We start from the raw sequence: 20,998 nt of genomic DNA, 5'->3' as shown, positions 1-20,998 counted from the left end.
AAAGAATGTGAAGGATGCTTCAATTTGAAAAGGTTACAAAAGGCTTGAAAATCGTAATGGTTTTAAAAGGTCTTTATTTGCATGGTTTATTATATTTATTCAGACGTTTGTGTTTTTAGGACATTATTTAATCTTCAAATTATTAGATGATAAATGAAACAAAACTTTAAGTCAAATAATTTATTTACTTCGTGGTAGGGGTTTGAGCAAGTTCGTCTGGGTCCACTGCCACTCACAAATATTAACAATGCTTTCAATACCAATATCTATGGGTAATGATTATTATCACTGACCATCATCATCATCGGTATAAAGACTGCCATATCATATAGGATGAGCCATTTGCCAGTTGTACATACATATTCGCCAAATAAAAAAATACAAATAATTATCTAGAAAAGGACACAATAAAGATAAAAGTAACAGTTCCAAGCGTTTAACATTTAATTGGTTCACAATTAAATGTTAAACGCTTTTTCATGATTATATGTCAGATTCTTGACCAAAAAATCATCCGATCTTTTTGTATATTTTTATATCTTTTTTGTAAATATATATTTTTAACGGCATTCCCAGGGAGATGCACGCGTTGTTCTGTAGACATGTTCTGTGAAACTAAACTCCGTACTCGTTAGAATGCCTTAATTTCGAGGACATTGACTCCGCTATCTGACATCGACTCCACACCCTCCTGAGAGACGGAATGAGTATCGCTGATATCAGTAGATATTCCGATGTGTTAAATAGGATGCGTTTTAAGCATTGACAAGTCCCACATAAAACAAACATATAAGAGTCCACTTAGACAAAAATGGCAGTTGGAGCGCGAAGGACATGATAGTGAAGCAACAAAAGCGAATACAAAATCAGAAGCGAATTCAAATCCCCGAGAGTGTGTTGTGTTCTGCAGTTTTGACGTATTAACAAAAATACTCGTCGTTTCGCACTACCTGGGATTGTGTTTTTTTTTTGGTTGCTATGATTCTGCGCGCTTCATCTGCCCTTTGTATTATAATCTCAGGATATACGCATCAAAATAGAAAACCCAATAAGCCGAGTTTTGAAATTTTACGAGTGAAATACAAAGCGAGTTCTTATTTCGAAATACAGTTCGCGATCACTGTACTGAATGTAATATATTAAATGTATGCATCGCTAAAGTTTGGAGTACAATTTTTTGATGCCATTTCTGAAATTTCGTTCCAAAGACGCATTTGAAATCTTTCATCGTGAGTGAAGTGAGTTTCTGGTTCCGTAGAATTGTATTGCGATGTAAAAATATTTTCTTGGAATATATAAGATGCTTTGAAATATTATACGTTTTACTTAATCTAATAAAATATATAAAGCTTAACGTTATATATATAGTTATACATATATGTATTGTGCACCACCTATTTTTATAAATGTTTAGGACCTATGTATTCGTTATATAAAAGTATTTAACCAATTTTTTCGTACAGTAGTGTTTTCAGTTTGATTGCCTCGTTGGTTTAGTGGCTAGATCGAATGCCGCAGATCCCGAGGTTCTGTTTTCAAGGTCCAGGATAGGTAAATAATACTGACTCAAAAAAAAACTTCATATGATTGCAATGGGTGCGAAAACGGTACAGGAAGCTGGAATCATAAAAATGTTAGATAATATTCAAAATTAATGTAAAATTAATTTTCCTGTTGAAATAAATAAAAAAAAAAAATTAAAATTTTATTACCTTTGGTGGTCGTCAGAATCACTTGCTTCTTACTTATGTTGTAAGGTATGAATATGTCAAAGGCAATAGTTCGAGACAGGTTCAGCTATCCCAGTCAAATACAGATACAACCTCAACAAGGGGTTCCTACGACATGAGGCCGGAGTATCGACGGGTGTCGGTTTTTTGGAAGTTCTTTTTTTTATGCTATTGAGCTGAGATGGCCCAGTGGTTAGAACGCGTGCATCTTAACCGATGATTGCGGGTTCAAACCCAGGCAAGCACCGCTGATTCATGTGCTTAATTTGTCTTTATAATTCATCTCGTGCTCAGCGGTGAAGGAAAACATCGTGAGGAAACCTGCATGTGACAAATTTCATAGAAATTCTGCCACATGTGTATTCCATTAACCCGCATTGAAACAGCGTGGTGGAATATGTTCCAAACCTTCTCCTCAAAGGGAGAGGAGGCCTTTAGCCCAGTTGTGGGAATTTACAGGCTGTTATTGTTGTTGTTATGGTTGGTGGACGAGCATATGGGCCACCTCATGGTCATAAGTAATCACCACTACTCATAGACATTGGCGCTGTAAGAAACATTAACCATTTCTTCATCGCCAATGCGCCACCAACCTTGGGAACTAAGATGTTATATCCCTTGTGTCTGTAGTTAGCTGGCTCGTTCAGACCGGAACAAAACAATGCCAAGTACTGTTGTTTTGCCGTAGAATATCTGTTAAGTGGGTGGTACCGACCCAAACAGGCTTGGCAAGTTACTCAAAAATGCTCAAAAAGCTTCGTTTAGCGTGTTTCACGCAGTTTTATCGTGTACACTGTGTAGTGCGTGTGTCAATCGCAATTAGCCTTATTACATGTTCCTCACGTATTGTAGAAATTTACCTTGGATTAATGTTCATTTTCAAAAGTGATTACGTGTTATACATTTACATCGTAATTATTAGAATTTAATGTGCCTTCATCCAACATTGTACCGATTTTCTTTTATAATATATGTCGGCGCGAAACCATGAATTTAAGAAAAACACATGTCCAGAAATGATTATTTTAATAATTTAAAACTGTTTGATTGTTAAATTAATAATTTTATTGAATTGTGAAATGTTAAATTAGTCTGAAATATTTTAGTCTTTGTAAACAGCTGTTATGTTGAGTGAATAAGACTACCCACCTATTTATGTTATAAAAGATCAAGCGCCCGCCGGTATCGAGAGGCTTTTTTTTTGTTTTTTTTTTTGTTTTACGAGGAGGAAAGGCATTTTCGCCCCCCGCCCGGCCGGTGGACCGGGACGGGTATGTGGGACTCGACCGGGGCCATAAGGGCCCCGTGCCAGGGCAGAAGGCCCTGTCCTACCCACTAAAACCTCCTCGGGTTTCCACCGTACCGCGTGATGGAGGGGCTACGGGAACGCTAAAGCATACTTCCGCGGCCCCCCCACGGCGACCGCCGTGAGGCGGTCAAATCTTTGAATGCGCGCCCAAGGGCGCGCCTTCCTCCGTTGCCTCCGTCCATTAAACGTGACGGACTCCCCCGAGTCCGCCACTGGAGGCTGGGCGCCAAAAATGCTGACGCCCTGGTGGCGGCGGATAAGATGACAGGCTCCGCCGCCGACCACCGGTGTATCTCCACACCTATAAACGGTGGACCACCACGCATCAGATGGTGGACCACCACTCCTCCTTCAGTGCTCGTAAGGAGCCCTCCGTTTGTACATAAATATATACAGTATTGACAAAATAATTACAATATTTACATACATACATATTATACATATTTACATCTCCTCCGCTAATTGCCAGCGAGGCCGCTCACACAGTCCACTCCGCCACCGATCGGAGAAGTACTAGGAGCGACCCCGCGGCCTTCCTCCACGTCAGTCTTAGCCGCGGCCGGCGAGCAAGCTCAAGCCGGCCCCGTTGCCCAGGGTGCGCCACGAGGAGGCGACTGACATGCACCCCCGGTATCGAGAGGCTTGGTCGAGCCGTCGGAGCGAACGGACCGCCTCATATTGGAATAAATCAGATGTGTTTTTAAAGACAGCCTCGGACATGCTGCTCCGTTATATATCTTTAACTAAATTTAAGCTAATATATGTGGTTCAGTATGCCCAAGCATCTGAGTTGTCTTCAATATAGTGTGAATTCGAACGATCTCTTATCTGTACGCGCTTGAATAGACTTAAATATAAACTGTACTATCGTTATTAAAGTTTCATATCAATGAGATCACTAGCTTAAGCGGATATTTGAGAAAAACATTCTAACAAGCACACGAATGAAATCTAGCTAATGTTATGTAAGTTACATTATTAGACATACTATATCATTTGACATGTAAATGTAAAAATTACTTTGTTGCTTTGGGCTATCATATTTTTATCACCGAGCCGCAATATATAGAGCATATTGCTATGGGTGGTGGTGATTCACCATCAGGTCGCTCATTTTCCCGTCCTCTCACCCCTTTGAAATAATAAAATATAATTGTATAATATTTATTATATTGATATCAAAACAGTTTAGTATTCTGATTAAAATGCTAATCGTATTGTGGAGTTTTCACCACACGCGAGAAACAAGCATAAACTTTAATCCTCTACATGGTTAGTAACTCTTTTGTTGGGCAATGTGTACGTTTTTACGATACGATCCTAGAAACGCTCAATTCACAGGTTAGATATGCATGGGGCTGAATTTATCCAACGAATTTGCACAATAAGTTACCTAACGATGCTTTCCGTGTACTACACGAAGTAAAAGGTTGAAATAACAGAAGCTGGACTTTGACCTGTCACTAAATTTTGAACCGATCTTCAGTTAATATAATTTTTTTTTCGTCTGGGAAATATTTCAAAAGATTTTTGGTACCTGATCACGAAACCGTATAATGTGAGATCCTTACACATTGAAAGCTGCAACATCAGTTCACACTTGTAAGATGTTAGTGTAAAACTTCCTTATAACTAAGATTTTCCAGAAAAAGAAGATATATTTCAAAGTAACTTTATTACCGAACCTTAAGTGATCTATAAAGACTTATCGCTGTAAATGCCGATGTGATAAAACTCGTATAAAATGCCCTAATAAGGCGCTTCAATACCTTTTTTCAGACCTAAAAATTTACGAGTCCACTAAGAATGCTGATCGTATACAGTCATTTGTGCAAACCCTTCTGGGTAAGTAACACTCACTTATCAGATATTCTACTAGCAAGCAATAAAACAATACTTTAAGCATAATTTAGTGTTGGTATATTTTCGTTTGAAGTGTGAGGATAAAACTTATTAATAAATTTTGCGTTCGATCTCAGGGGTCAGCAGGCATCTGGAACCAGTGGATGCTACAGTATGCAGTCCACTAGACGATGCGTGGGGCCCTCGTCACACAAGCTCCAGCTGATCGTCGAGAGTCAGGTTCCGATGTCAAATTTACAGCATTTTTATCAATATTCTCGTCTTTGTACAAGCCCCCTTCTATGTTGATGATATCCCTGGAATTAGTAAATTGAAAGTATGTCCATTCCATTACCTCCGGAATCTTGTAAAACATTTAGTCCTACGCTCAGGCGTAGAGTTCAGAATGCCTGCTGCCATCCCAACGAATTAGGAATACACCCTGCCTAGTTGAGTTGCGTTTCCAATAATACTGCTGATATTGTAAACATAAATTTCTAACAAAAAATAAACATCCCACTGAGTTTCCTTTGCAAAATTTCTTTCTGAATTGGTAGTAGAATTTTTATAACCAATAACAAATTGTAATATTAAATAAATATTTTTTGTATTGGTGGTAGAGTTTTGATATCGGTAATATTACCTAATAAAAAGTTACCCACAGCACAATTAAAATGCAGTACTGTTGTTATATTTCAGTTAATATTTCTTTATCCAACCAAATCCAACCAATCTTTATGGACATTTTTGACGTTTTTGACCTTTGGACGTGACCATTAACGTTAGTTTTTCCGAAAGGAAATACCTGCCCTTTTGTTACATATATATTAAAGAAAGTCAAAAATCACGTTCCTTGGAACAGCAGTAAATTTTGAACGAAAAGAAATTCGAACCGCAATGAACTTGTGACCTCACGAATAATATGGCCCTTTTCAGAAGATTAACCAATTTGAAGGGTTCAAGAACTTAAATGTTTTCTTCGTTAGTGAAGTGAAGGGTTCAAATGAACACTTAAAATATATTTCATTAACCTTGCTAGCGTTCGAATGAGTTTAGGTTTGTCTTTCTATAAAATACATCAACAGCCTATAAATTTCCCACGGCTGGGCCTCCTCTCCCTTTAAGGAGAAGGTTTGTAAAATATTCCACCATGCTGTTTCAAGGCGGGTTAGTGAAATACACATGTGGCAAAATTTCAATGAAATTTGATACATTTTCTCACGAAGATTTCCTCACGATGTTTTTCTTCATCACCGAGCACGAGATGAATTATATACACAAATTACTGATTGTTCATTTGTTAATTAATAACACATGAACAATCAGTGGTCCTTGCCTGGGTTTGAACCCGCAATCATCGGTTAAGACGCACGCGTTTTCACCACTGGGCCATCTCGACTCGTAATTTTACAAATAACATATTTTTACACGCTACTAAAGAGTTAGTAGTGTTTAAAAATATGTTTCTATAAAATAAACTTTTAATTTTGTTCTCTTATAAGCGGCTACTCTAAGTTGATTAGTAAAAAAAAACGAAGCTTGATAGAGAATTGAGTTGCAATAATAATCTAATTGTGCTAATAACCATTAGGGAGGAGATATTTTAATGAAGTTTACGTAAACCTCGAATAATCCGAGGTCTTTATTGTTTTGTGTTTAGAAATCATTTTATTCACTGTTAAAACACACTCCTAGTAATCGAACACGTTACATGTTCACCGGAATCCACATAAGTGGAAATAATTCTGAAAACATTATTTCAAACGAACTAGATATTTCCTAGAAAATGAAGAGGCTGTTACTATTTGTATAATCTTCATTAAATCTGGCTAAGATAACTCTTGCCCTACACCGACTCCAAATATAACAATAATTATAACTACATGATATAATCGCTAATCGACTTTTAAATAGTCTAATATTTTTCATTTCATTTAACTTAGGAAGACTCTAAAAAATATGTTGAATACGCAATTATTTTTATTACTTTTTCGTGCATATTCATTTGTTTTAAAATAGTGTTTTGTTTGAAGTCGGTTTTTCTTTTTGTAAAAATTTTTATTTATTTTTTGATTTTAAGTGAAGCTGATGTTGACTAACTAATTTTTTTTAATATGGATAGATTAAGCGTTCCGTTTATATGAGTCAGAAACTACTTCGAGGACAATTTCAAAGGAAACTTGCGAATAAAGCAAAAATATACTTTCGAAAATGCGGATTTAATACGTCACGCGGCGTAAACTACAAGGATCCCTCGAAAGAGCTGTAATCGAACTCAGCAAAAAAAAGTTTGAAAAAGACCAACTATATTTCGTACATCATATGAAATCACATCACCTACACAAAATTTGATTAAAGATAGTAAGAAATTCTGCCCCATATCGCACCCTAACTGCGAGCCGTATAGGAGTTCCATCACTACATAGTATAAAACAAAGTCGCTTTCTCTGTCCCTATATCTTTAAATCTACGCAACGGATTTTGATGCGGTTTTTTTTAAAAGATAGTGTGATTTAAGGGGAAGGTTTGTGTATATAATACATGAACAATATAGTAAAGAAACACTGATAATTTTAGAAGTTAGCGATGTGATGTCGTAAATACACAAATTCTGTAGTATATTTAGTATCAGTATTGCACCCGTGCGAAGCCGGGGTGGGTAGCTAGTTGATTATAATATTCGACTATGATAATTACGTACACATAACCACATTACGGAAGGTGACTCAAATATCCAAATAACCTATAAATAAAAGATTCGACTGAGTATCGCTAACGTGCTCCTCAGAATTGTTCCCTTCCGTTCCGTTACTTTGTCATGGATCCTGTGCTCAGAACCTTACCAAACTTTCATCAAATTACCCTTGAAGTATATATTTTATAATAAAAAAAGAATTATCAAAATTGGTTAACGTGATTTTCAGTTATTCACCGATTTGTCGCGCATATACATAATGCAAATTTAAGACTTATGTCGTTTTCATATGGATACCATCATCGAAAAAAAATTAAAAAAAAATGGGACCCCACGGGAAGCACTATCTTTCAAACAAAAAAAAATTATCAGAATCGGTCTACCCAGTGAAAAGTTATGAGGTAACAAACATAAAAAAAAAAAAAAAAAATACGGACGAATTGATAACCTCCTCCTTTTGGAAGTCGGTTGAAAAGATAACAAAAAATGATCTTATCAAAATTCAGGTACAGATCAAAGTCCAGATTGTGTTATTTAATTGTCTTTCGTGTACTCGCAAAGCAAAGTTAGGTAATTTATTGTATAAATTCGTAAATGATTTTAGTTAACGAATAAATGAACGTTTTCTGTGATTTTGTCGTAAAAACGCATATTATATTATACAATAAGAGAGTTATTATGTTTAAAGGTAGCAGAGGATGAGTTTATGCTTATTCCTCGTGTAATGATAGAACGGTCACAGTTTGTTTAGATGATTAAATATTTTCAACTGAGAATCGACTATATTTCAATTTATTAATGCACATACTTGTTAATTGGTTAAATAAATAAATAAACTTCTTATGAAATAAGGAGCTCATGTTATAATTTGCCCAAATATTTATTAATACACAAAGTTTATTTATTTTCTATCATCATAGGACCTGAAACAGAGTAACTGTATGAAGTATCGTATTCAGTTAGCATGTCGAAAACCATGTTATTTTTGTTTTTGAGGATTGTTTTATTCCAATAATCGCGTTCGGCCTTCCGGACATAGAGAGCGTTTGCATCATTGCAGGTATCTATATTTAATGGATTTTTCTGTGTGACGAGATTGCAAGTGCATGGGATACACTGTGATGCATATACAATTTCATGATTAACGGTTGAGTAATTAAAAGCTAACAAACAAATTGACTTTCACATATATAATAACGGTTACCCTTTCAGTGCGTTAGCAACAACAACAACCGCTTGTAAATTTCCCACTGATGGGCTAAGTCCTCCTCTCCCTTTAAGGAGAAGTTTTGCATCATATTGCACCATGCTGTTCCAATGCGGGTTGGTGGAACACACAAGTGGCAGATCTGTGAAAATGTTTTCTTTAACTGCCGAGCTCGAGATAAATAAACACAAATTTAGCACAGGAATATTCAGTGGTCCTTGGCATCGGTTAAGGTGCATACGTTCTAACCACTCGGCCGTCTCGGCTAGTCATTTTACAAATAACATATTTTTCCACGCTACTTACTAGTTAGTAGTGTGTTCAAAAATGTCATTGTTTTTTGAATTCAGTGTAATTTTTATCAAAGGAATAAAGTCGAATAAAATTAGTTTAATATGTTTCCATTGTATGAAATTTTCGGCAACAGCAGCGCGAGAAAAATAAGTTTTTAGTTGTTTACATACTGAACAATAAGAAGTTAGTCCATATTTTAAACTTCTATATAGGTCATCCAAATTTCATACGAAGACTCACAATCCGTTGTTAAAAATATGATATTTGAAATTCACAGTAAAATATCATCGTAAATCATTCTGATTTGCTGAGCTGAGGTCGTAGCATGGTCACGTAACTCTTAATAAGCTTGTTAAACACAATAATAATGAATGATGCCTTAACGATTGTGCGTTGCATAACTTACAGAACCAAATTCTTTGGGCATATTCATCATAACCTCAACCGGCAGACGTATGATGGACAGAGACCATACTCATGTATTTCCATGTCTCTCTATTTACTTGGTAGGGCTTTGTGCAAGCCCGTCTGCGTAGGTACCACCCACTCATCAGTTATTCTACCGCCAAATAACAGTACTCAGTATTGTTGTGTTCCGGGCTGAAAGGTGAGTGAGCCAGTGTAACTACAGGCACAAGGGACATAACATCTTAGTTCCCAAGTAAGGAATAGTTAATATTTCTTACAGCTTCATTGTCTACGGGCGATGGTGACCACTTACCACCAGGTGGCCCATAGGCTCGTCCGCCAACCTATACGATAAAAAGAAATGTTCACAGGGACCGGTCTTGCACTACCCATATCCACTAGCTTGAAATGGGTAGCGCAAGACCAGACTGGTGGACTACTTTTAGGAGATTTGTTTTGCCTTGTATTGTGTTTTACATTGTAGACACTTGCCCACACTACGTTTTTCAGGACAAGTTTACGAATACAAAATGTCATCATGTTATAACTATCGATAGAATCAATAACTAATTTAATAATCTCTCGTTTTTGATGATTAAATCTCGATCCGAAGTAAAAGCAGGTCTTATCCCCTGGGCCTCTCGCCTCAGCTTTCACTGGAACACTCTTGCTTCCGTACACTTAGCTGGTTAATTATACACAAGCTAACTAAAGTGCACTAATATTTATTTTTTACACAATGTTCTTAATTCAAGGAACTTCTCAATTTCGAAACACCAAATGTATGCCAATGAATTCTGACCAAATTTAAATACAAATATACGTAAAATGACTATTCATATTGTTGGTTCGTAACTTGTTATAACTTTAGATTTTACGTTATGAAATTGTTGCATAAATGCAATGCAGCAAAACGCAAACTCAAAATTAAACTATAATGCGTTTGTTTAATCTTCAACGCGCTGTAATTAATTCGCGTCTAATAACTTTAGTGCATTATATAATAATAATTTACTGTTAGCGAATCTTTTGTATAATCCAAAATTTCATAATATGCGCTGATATTCTAGACTTTGGATTATTATACGTTTCTTGAATTTTTTATGTGGTATTTAACCTAAAATATTGATTTGTGTAAATTGAATCTTACATGTTGAATTACCATTATTTGCACAGATAGCAATATTTCTTTATGGTTTGCTTTGATTCTAGAGCACAAACAAGAAGTACTGTAAACGAAAGCATGTGTTTTAAAATGCATTTTACTTTTACATTCTTAATGGTGTTGCAAGAAGCTCGCTACTTATCCTTGACTTTTAAGATATTTTATTTGACAACATATCAAAAAAAATTCGACATTTATTTTCGGTTTCAATAAAATACAGATCATTAATACATTGTTATGCTATTAAGTTTCGATGAACCAGTTGTTAAAAAAAATCTATATATTATGTATAGTCAAATGATCGCATTCAGTTTTTGGAAGAATTTATATCATATAATTGTGTAGGTTGATGCAATTTCAAAAAATACTGATGGTTAGTGGGGGATTGTCCTAGATGATGACGCTGTAAGAAATATTAACCATTTCTTACATCACCAACGAGCAAGCAACCTTGAAAATGATGATAATGAATATGATGAAATGATATAATCTTTGATCCAGTACCCAGACTAGATATCGTAATCCTAACACTGATTAATATTATTACTAGCATCATAGTGATATAATGAACTGTCAATTTTTAACCTTAACGACTGTCAAATGGTATATTTGAGAGACTTGTCCAAAAATACGTTCTTATTCTGAAACTACTTTCATATTTACTGTTTCGATTCATATTTTTTCCAATGGTTGTATTTTATCATCATCGGTGTTAACATTAAATATAACGTACCTTTATTGGGTAACCCTTGGGCCCTTTCTACTTATGCCGAGATGTCGAGTTTGCTCTGAGCTTTGCCCTAACGTTCCCTTAAGGGCATAATGTAGGTTGAAGGTACGGTTATAGCTGGATTATATGAAATTGTAAGCAATAAGAGAATTTTCCTCGGGATAAACTTTGGTATAAGTGGATTAACTAGGATTTTAGAGCCTGGAAACAATGTGAATCTTGGAGAACTCTGGTTATATTTTTTAAGGAATATTTAATGGATTGATTGCTTTGAGCTTCATTCTCTATTTATTGCTTAATTGAAAGATAATGTAAAAAATTTGCAAACAAACTACGCAACGGATTTTCTTTAATAGTAGAGTGATTCGAAAAGAAGGTTTTTATACATGGAAAATTTAGTAAAGAAACACTGATAATTTTAGAACTTACTACTGTGATGTTATATCATTGCACCCGTGTGAAACCGGGTCGGGTCGCTTGTTTTATTATAGAATGAATTGTAAATGAGTATCAATAATATTTATTAACAAGTTGCAATGTTGGCTTCATGAAAGAAAATAGGAATTTCCTTAGCAGAAATATTTTAATTCAGTATTCAACGGTCTCACATTACCTGTCTCATTTGTTCCTACAGATTAAAAAAAAAATTGTATATACAAATTGTTCAAAGGCTGTGTATAATATAAATAGACTTTTAACTTTGATTGCCAAAATCAATGATTTTTTATTATTTACAATAAAAAGGTCCACAGCGCCTTCCTAAAATAAAAATTAAAAATAAATAAAACACGGGTAAAAATGAACAATTAATTTTATTATACTTGTATGACCTTATACTAAATATTACTTATTATTTACAGATATTAACAATTTTGTGAACTTGTCCGTTTATATCACAAATAACATGTTTATTTACAGTGTTATGATAGACACTTAAATACGATATTTTAATAAATATAATAATTTTAAGTATAAAGAACCGTGCTATGAGATCTTCGAAATATTTAAATTATGAGGCCAAATATTTTTGGGTACGAAGTAAATTTCCAAGGTCGAATTTTTGTGCAATATTTCTAAGAAATTATTTTTTTGTAATACACTCAAACATTGCTCAGTACATTGCTGGTATTACTACAGTAGAACGGATAAACGGACATAGACTGGTCCGACAATTACATACATTAATTTTTTTATATGACGCTTAGGCCCGCTTCGGAAAATTGGCGTATCGGTTAATCGGCGTTCGGATAATCGGCGTTCTACTGAAGTATGTATGTGTCATATATTGCTACTGAATTTTAATTCAACTAGTTCATAGAGTTGCAATGTATTAACCACTTTCGAAGCTAGTGACGAAGGATTGTAATGTATCGAATATTATTGAAATCAGAATAGATATTAAATGAAAGCTTATTTTAAGGGGGATTTTTGAAATAGTTTTTATAAACAAATTTATTTTACTTGATCAATTACTGTATTCAGGTCATTTAAGAGACGGTTGACAGTTTATTTCGTACCAATAAGGATTGGCAGATTTTGATCAGACATAAAGTGTTCCTTCATAACCAAATATGAAATTAATTCAACATATAAATTAAGCAATTGAAAATTCAGTGCTTGCTTGAGCTTCATGAGTTCGAATAACTGGGTCATTTCGGTCAGTTTTTCCTATAAGACATTTATCCTAATAAACCACCGAATTTTACCAGACATCCAACAAATATACGTTATTTATAGATGAGAAAATACGCCAATCAAAAATGTTTTGACGTTACGATGTATTATATCTAGAAGGAAACAAATGGAGTTCGGCATTTCAATGACACTTGGTAATATTTTCTCCATTACATTTCCAGATAATATTTATTTCTTTGGTTAATTTGTCTGAATTATTATTGTAGTGAACACAGATCTGTAATAATAATTATCTGTGTATTTATGTATCTGTCACCTTAATATGTTCCAAACCCTCTCCTTAATGGGAGAGGATGCCTTAGCCCAGCAGTGGGAAAATTACAGGCTGTTTGCCACCTATCACCTCAATATAAATAAAATATGCCATAATTTCGCGGCTGAAGACGGTGTGTGTTCACGATATACATTTAATGTTACTTGTTAATCGATCTTACATGTGAACATTACAATTATAATAATATTTAACTCAATAATAATAATAATGTTATTTTTATAAATCGAAGCAGAGAAATTTGCTCATGCAAATTCATTATTCCAACTTACTCCCATAAAATATACAAAACTGCTATGTGAAATGACTTTCTTGTCACTTTCGTATAATTAATACGTCTTCTAAAATTTGCCAAATTAGTTTTTCGAGACGAGATTGTTTTACATAATTTGTGTCAACGATAAATATTTTCTTTGGAGCTCAAAAGTGATTTTCAAACTGAAGTTGTTTCTGAACGCCCATTAAGTATTATATTGTCATATAAATAATTGTTTAAGACCGAATCGATTATAATCAACGGAGCGTCTGGTTGATACCGTTTAGTTTTGAAGTATAATTATTGTTATTGATGATTTCTTGTCTATAAACAATCCCAACAAACCAGTATTTCTCATGAGGTATTTTAAGATTATTTTTTATCTTAAAAAATGGGAGCTATTTGCCGACCAGTTGGACTATTTTTGCCAGATTATTGCTATTGGTTGAAGTTGCTTTACTGAATCGAAATGTAAAAACTTAGTTAAAAATATCGGGACCAAGTTGATAGCTGAAGTTTCGGAGTCTAATCGATCGAAATCATTGGCCATTTGTTTATGCCAATTAGTGAAGTAAGACACATCAAAATTTTATTTTAAGAATGGTAATTACTGAACAATACATTGATACTATGCCAGACACCTTCACACAATGCCTTGACTTCAACTGTACATAATATACAGAGAAACAGAGAGGTTGAACATGCTGTCAAAACTGTAAGTCTAAAATAAAATCGGTTGAGGAAAATAGTAATTGTTTTCGAATTCGTATCTCACATTCCATTACTTCAGATATAGACAAATTTTACGCATCCTCTATCAAAGAATCTGAATAAATTGCTTTGGCATGTCAAACGATAATGATTATAATGAGCAATTGTTTTCAATGTTGTACGGAAAATTTCACGTGTACGTTCTGTAATGGTTTAATGAAATAGTGCCTACAATTCTTTGAAACGAAATATTAATGGCCAATTATGTTATCCTAGTGGAGAATGTTGTTGATATAATTATTAAACAAAAAAGTTTAAGATATTTCCTTTGTTCTTTATAAAAAATATGTTTGTTTTTCCTAATAGATTGAGTTTTTTTAAGATATGAATTTGGTGTAACTTTCCATACGGACTTGTGTACAAAGCCCTACCAAATATTTATCTCAAGAAAGTCAGGCCGATAGTTTATACTAATGAACAAGATAGTAATTAACGAATAGTGCTCAGTGATTACTATCTGCATATTGATATTTCTGGTAGATGTCTGTGATGACCTACTGTTTCGAAATATATCAGTACTCTGTGTTAAATAAATTATATTCTTTTATGTCACTCTCAACGATGATGTTAAGTGATCATTATCACTTAGTGGCGCTAGAATGTTTAAACGCATTCCCAAGTTGGAATACAATATTACTAAGGTAATATTTAGGTAAATAATATAACTGACCAGGTGGGATTATATTAAACTCTACCATTAGGTAAATTAGTAGGAAATGTTCAAAAAATGAAATTCTTCCACAGTATGTTTTTCACTTGCAAATTTGTATCCAGATATAACCGAAATAAATATCTGAGGTATTTTGAAATTTGTAAGTTTATCGCTAATTAAATTTCGAATGTCACTTTGAATTATTAATTATGGTATTAAAGTAATACGAGGATGAATTCATGCCATCACTTGCTTAATTTTTTTGTCATCTACTATCCGTGCCTAAGTCCAATTAGGCTTAAGTGGAAAGACGTATATTATAAATGCATTATAACTAATTTAAGTTCATGTTATGTTATGATTTTGCTAACTAGAATTAGGTCTTGTCTTCTGTAAAGGCATTCTCTTTCACATATGTAGTGTTATGGATTTATTCCACAATACTACATATGGATTGATGGATAAAAAATTGGCAGTATTCGATCCAACTACTAAGATTAATTATAAACATAAATTAAATATATGAAAACTCAGCGGTGCTTACTCAGATTCCTATTCAGAATATAGCCGACTTCTATAAGCATTTAAATCAAATAAATAATTGTAATCTTCACGTTTTACAAATCAATGAACTTATCATAATTTCATTTAACATTTATCAGCACAATATTCTTAAAAACAAAACAGTAATTATTTATAACATTTACATGGAATAATCCTTAAATTTATTTAACACATTGTCATACATACAAATTGATTTATACGTACATATTTTATTATCTGGTTCTATGTCACAAATCCGTGTGTTCTTAGTACATAAAAAAAATACATTCGTAGTTCCTTATTTATTTTTCAAATGACTTGGGAGCTGAGGAGTAATCTTCTGTTTTATATTTTCATATGCAAAGTGGGTATTCAATTTTGGTTAATAACGTTTATTTGTTTTTGCATTTAAGCAATTGCTCATAATACTGTTTGTATCTAAGGTTGATAATCAAAATTAAACCAAAATATGGGGCACTCATACTGTGTACATTAAAATAGATATAGTTTAGTTTTAAAAAGTAAAAATAGTTAGTACATTTGCTTATGTTATTAGTTGCATCCATTTGATTAAAAACATTTTTATCACGAATTCGTAAAAAAAAACAAAAACATATGTTTCAAAGAATTTTGCGATCTACTATTTTGAAATTAAGCTTTTAACGATATTAGTTAATCGATACCTCTCACCCAAGCCTTCAATTTGACATACGTATATATTTTTAATCGTTAAATATTGGTAATCGTTAAAAATAATCTGAGTATCAAAATCAGATGCCGTATAAAAATAATACATCTTTTGGTGTTTTATCAAGTTCAAAGTACCTACTGTCTTTTGATAAGTAACGATCTGTACATGTCCCTCTGCTGGGTTAAGGCATTCTCTTCCTAGGAGAAGATTTGAGCTCATAATAGATCGAATGGGGTGTAGTGGACATATGTAGTAGAATTTAATTTAAATTAGACACATGCATGCTCATGCTTCTTTCCAAGGCGCACGAGATGAATTTTATTCACAACTTTCTTACATTGATATTCAATGGTGCAAGTCTGGCTTTGAATTATATACTTATGATATATTAAAATAATATTTATTGGATCAAATCGCCTGGATGTAGATCGGGTTACAGGACAGATTGAAGAATAATCGTAAATAAAAGCATTTCAAGTATGTTTATTAACAGAGCAACGGTGTCAGTCTTTTGTCGATTCTTATCGTTGAAGACTACTTTCTGAAACTGTTGTAATATTTTGTTACAAAGTTTGAATAAAATACATGTGATTTTATTTGTATCCAAAATCATTGTTTCTTATATATTTCATAAAATTTCTATTATATCTGGAAAGAGTTAGTTTTATGATTATTTTCGTCAGCTCCCAAATCATTTTCTAATTAATATGTTGTATTAATATATATCGTGTTTGAATGTGCTCTTAGAATTAAATTTTCTTAATATATTCACATTGAGATCCTAAATTTTTATAACGGTATATTATAATGATATTAAATAAAATCTTACTAAAATTCCTTTATTTGATTTTGATTAAGGCGCGAAAATAAATTTGAACACATTTCGATTTAAAAAAAATAACTATAATTCCTAATATGCAAACATATTTATTTCATAATTTATTGTTCAATTCCATAATTCCTACAACTATTAAAATCTTAAGAAAAAGAATAGTCCAGGCGATAGATCGACAAAGTTATCTTGTCTTTTGTCCAAGAAATAAAAATTGTCATCATATCATGTGACAAAATATCCTAATATGACGTCATATGAAATATCACTTGGAATATGACCAATGATTTCTCAACGTCTTCACTTAAAACGTGGCTCGAGTCATGACGTTTCGACGTCTCCGAACTCTGAATGTCAGCTGGGATACGTGATACGAAAGTGAAATGAGGGTCTTCTGAAATTGCTAAAGCATGCATGAAAATCTGCATATAAATAGGCAAGAACCAAGATCAATATTAAGTTGACCAGCTTTAGTTATCAATGAAAATATTTCGCAAACAACTTAAAAACTTCAGCACATGAAATTCATTTAATTTTAAATAATAATTACAATCTTTGTGAACACTATCCCTACTAATTTAACAATACATAATGAATGGTATTATAAAGAGGTAAAGTTTTGTTCGTATGTAGTCTTCGGAAGTATTGATTCGATTCTAAAAAAATATTGGTTATCTCGAGAGAAGAGTTATGTTTATATCTATCTCACCCTTAACATCAGTCATCTTTACCGTTAAAAAATTGTTGCTATTATTTATGTATAACCAATTATATCATTTATGTATATATTCAATTGTATTTAAGTTCCAATATAGAAATATTTTGTTATATTTTATCGGTGAAAAATGTAATGATTCGTCGTTCAAAATATTCAACATATTAAAGTATGTTCACATTATTCATAATTATTATTTTGAAAATCGAATAATTAATATAAACTTGATTCAGATAATAATGATGACTAAAACATTTTCATTGTGTGATAAAAATGAAAATAATATTCAATGAATTCCAAAATAAGTTTCTGCTCAAAAGTGAAGCGTGTCAAATTTAATTTCACGCGAAAATCATTCGTATAAGCTACAGATTAGGGTACAATTTACTTTAATTAGTCTCTATTGTAATTGTCACCGTATAATTAGGTTGAGGAAAGTCAGGACATAGATTAATCTTCTGATGTTGACCTGAATGTAGCTGGGTGATGAGGACTGCATCGCTGCGGGATTTTCACCTGAGAACAAAGGACATTTATTAAATTTGTTTTAATATGTAATTGAAATAACTATATGAGCGTAGAGAACAGAGACTCCGTTGAGCTTTAAATGGCACAAAATATCGGCTGTTCGAATATATATCAAAATATTGCAGTTTTAATCAGTAGAAATCCCATAATAAGCAAATTTATCTTATTTTGGGATTTATGGCGCCAATAGACTAGATACATTTTTTAAATAATTCCCCAGTGACCATTAAAACATTAAAAGAGCTGAAATGGCCCAGTGGTTAGAGCGCGTGTATATTAACCGATGATTGCGTGCTTGGCGGTGAAGAAAACCATCGTGAGGAAACTTAAATGTGTCTAATTTCATAGAAACTCTGCCACATGTGCATTCCACCATTGGAACAGCGTGGTGGAATATGTTTCAAACCTTCACCTCAAAAGGGAGAGGAGGCCTTAGCCCAGCAGTGGGATATTTACAGACTGCTGTTGACCATTAAAAGGGTTAACATTAAAGCAAGTACGAGTTACATCCAGCTTGTTCAGTGTGATTATATAAAATAAAAATCTATTTATAAAACAAACAAAGTCATTGTAATAGAATTATATTGCACGCTAGATCGTAAAAGAAAATATTTTAAATGGATAAGAAATTATAAAACCACATAAATAAAACTATATACCCGTTGAATAAACTCAAAATTCTATTCCTTGGCGAAGCGGTCTTTGCCCAAGAATGGGACGTATATGGGTAGCCGCCTTACTTTACTGTTATAACACAATTATTTTATAATGTAATAGTTTTCCACGAAGGTGCCGTGCGGTTCCTCAGAGCAAAATAGAACCATCTTATCTCGAGCCATGAGTATCGTAAATGCCAACTAACGGAATTTTTCTTAAGCGCTATCTATAAATACAGTCGAGAATTTAAGGCTCAACTAATCTTGGAAAAGAATATTTAGTATCAAATAATTCCAATAAATAGTTTAGAAGAGGTTCGGATGCCTTTGAAAATTTAATTTTTTCAAATTAATGTTGTATAAAACCTTATTGGATTGGACAAAGGTCCAATCATTATAAAGATAATGAATGACAATGGTTGACTTACTAAGCCTATTTTCTTAGCTACTTGCGCGACAGGTACATTGTGTACGTGGGCCAGGACGGTACGAGGACCCGGAGGGAAGTGTACTGCGGGGCTCCGCAGGGATCGGCCCTAGGACCACTCCTGTGGAATCTCGCATACGATGCGGTTCTGCGTGTCGAGCTCCCCGCAGGCGTCAGCGTGATCTGCTACGCAGATGACACGCTGGTGCTGGCATGCGGGTTGAGCTTTGAGATGACCAGACGGCGAGCCGAGCTCGGAGTCGAACTCGTTGTCGCGAAAATCTGCGAACTGGGTCTTCGGATAGCGCCGCATAAGACGAAGGCGCTATGGTTCCACAAGTGGCCGGTGGGCCGGGAACCACCCCGTTCGCAGAACATTCGCGTAGGTGACTCAAACGTCCAGGTGTCCAGGTACATGAAATACCTGGGTCTTGTCCTGGACGGTCGCTGGAGCTTTGAAGAACACTTCAAGCTCCTGGTCCCCCGGATCGAGAAGGCAGTGGGTGCGTTGCACAGACTGCTGCCTAATCTCGGGGGACCGAGGGAGGAGATTCGCCGCCTCTATGCTGGTGTCGTGCGATCGATGGCCCTCTATGGGGCACCCGTTTGGTCACACCGACTGATGGGCACCCGCCGCTGCAAGACTAAGATCCTGAATCTGCAGCGGAGAGTGGCCATCCGCATGGTGCGGGGATAGGCGTGCTTTCCGCCGTTGGACATCCTGGCGGAGAGGGACGCGAGGGTCTACAACCAGACTCGCGCCCTCCGTCAAAGCGACGGAAGTGCGTCATACCCTGCCAGCGTCCTCGAAGCGCTCAGGCGGCAGGAGCAGAGAAGGGCACACACGACGTGGTACGCCCGTCTCCGCGGAGATCGGTACGCGCACAAACGCGTCGTGAGTGCGATCCTGCCAGCCTTCGAGGCCTGGATGCGGCGGAAGTGACGAGTCACCTTCCGACTTACACAGGTGCTGACCGGTCACGGTTGCTTTGGAGAGTACCTGTGTAGGATCGGACGCGAGGCGACGGCGGTTTGCCACCACTGGGGGGCGGACCAAGACGATGCCCAACACATGCTAGAGGCGTGTCCCGCGTGGACCGCGGAAAGGCAAGTCTTGGTCCAGCAAATCGGGCGAAATCTCTCCCTGCGACCAGTCGTGTCGGCGATGCTACGCAGGGAATCGGCGTGGGAGGCCGTAGTCAACTTCTGTGAGACCGTCATGGTCCAGAAAGAGACTGCGGGGCGGGCTCGGGAGAGGGCCGATCCTGCCCGGCGGAGGCGACCTGCGGGTCGCCTTCACGGCCTCCAAGCCCCAGTGCCCGGGGCGGAATAAATAGGGCAATCCCTCCGGCCGTGGGTGCGTGAGATGGGGGTCTCACGCATCCGTTTTCATACGGCCGAGAGGAGGACCGCAGTCCGGTATGGCCCCGGACTGCCGGTGTACGCATCAGCGAGGGGTGCGGGGAGGGCGAGACCATCTTCGCCCTCCTGAGAAGGGCTCCGCAAGCCACGAGCGGAGCAACGCACGGGAGAGGCCGCGGACGTGCTGCGAAAGATCCCGTAGCCTCTCCGTTTTCCGTG

At 35.5% G+C, this 20,998-nt stretch overlaps 1 protein-coding gene across 1 annotated transcript in view; it reads right to left on the bottom strand.

The window, feature by feature from the left end:
- Positions 1-17,969: 17,969 nt before the first annotated feature.
- Positions 17,970-20,998, bottom strand: part of LOC124539358 — an 80,092-nt gene continuing 77,063 nt past the window's right edge. Inside the window, exon 7 of the mRNA XM_047116729.1 lies at positions 17,970-18,322. Within this exon, the coding sequence (XP_046972685.1) occupies positions 18,219-18,322 (104 nt within the window). The 3' untranslated portion in view covers positions 17,970-18,218. The remainder of the gene's footprint in view (positions 18,323-20,998) is intronic.

Source organism: Vanessa cardui, chromosome 22, assembly GCF_905220365.1.
Source record: "Vanessa cardui chromosome 22, ilVanCard2.1, whole genome shotgun sequence".
NCBI classification, from domain to species: domain Eukaryota; kingdom Metazoa; phylum Arthropoda; class Insecta; order Lepidoptera; family Nymphalidae; genus Vanessa; species Vanessa cardui.
The sequence above is the reverse complement of the archived record's forward strand: the minus strand, read 5'-3'. Positions and strand labels throughout refer to the sequence as shown.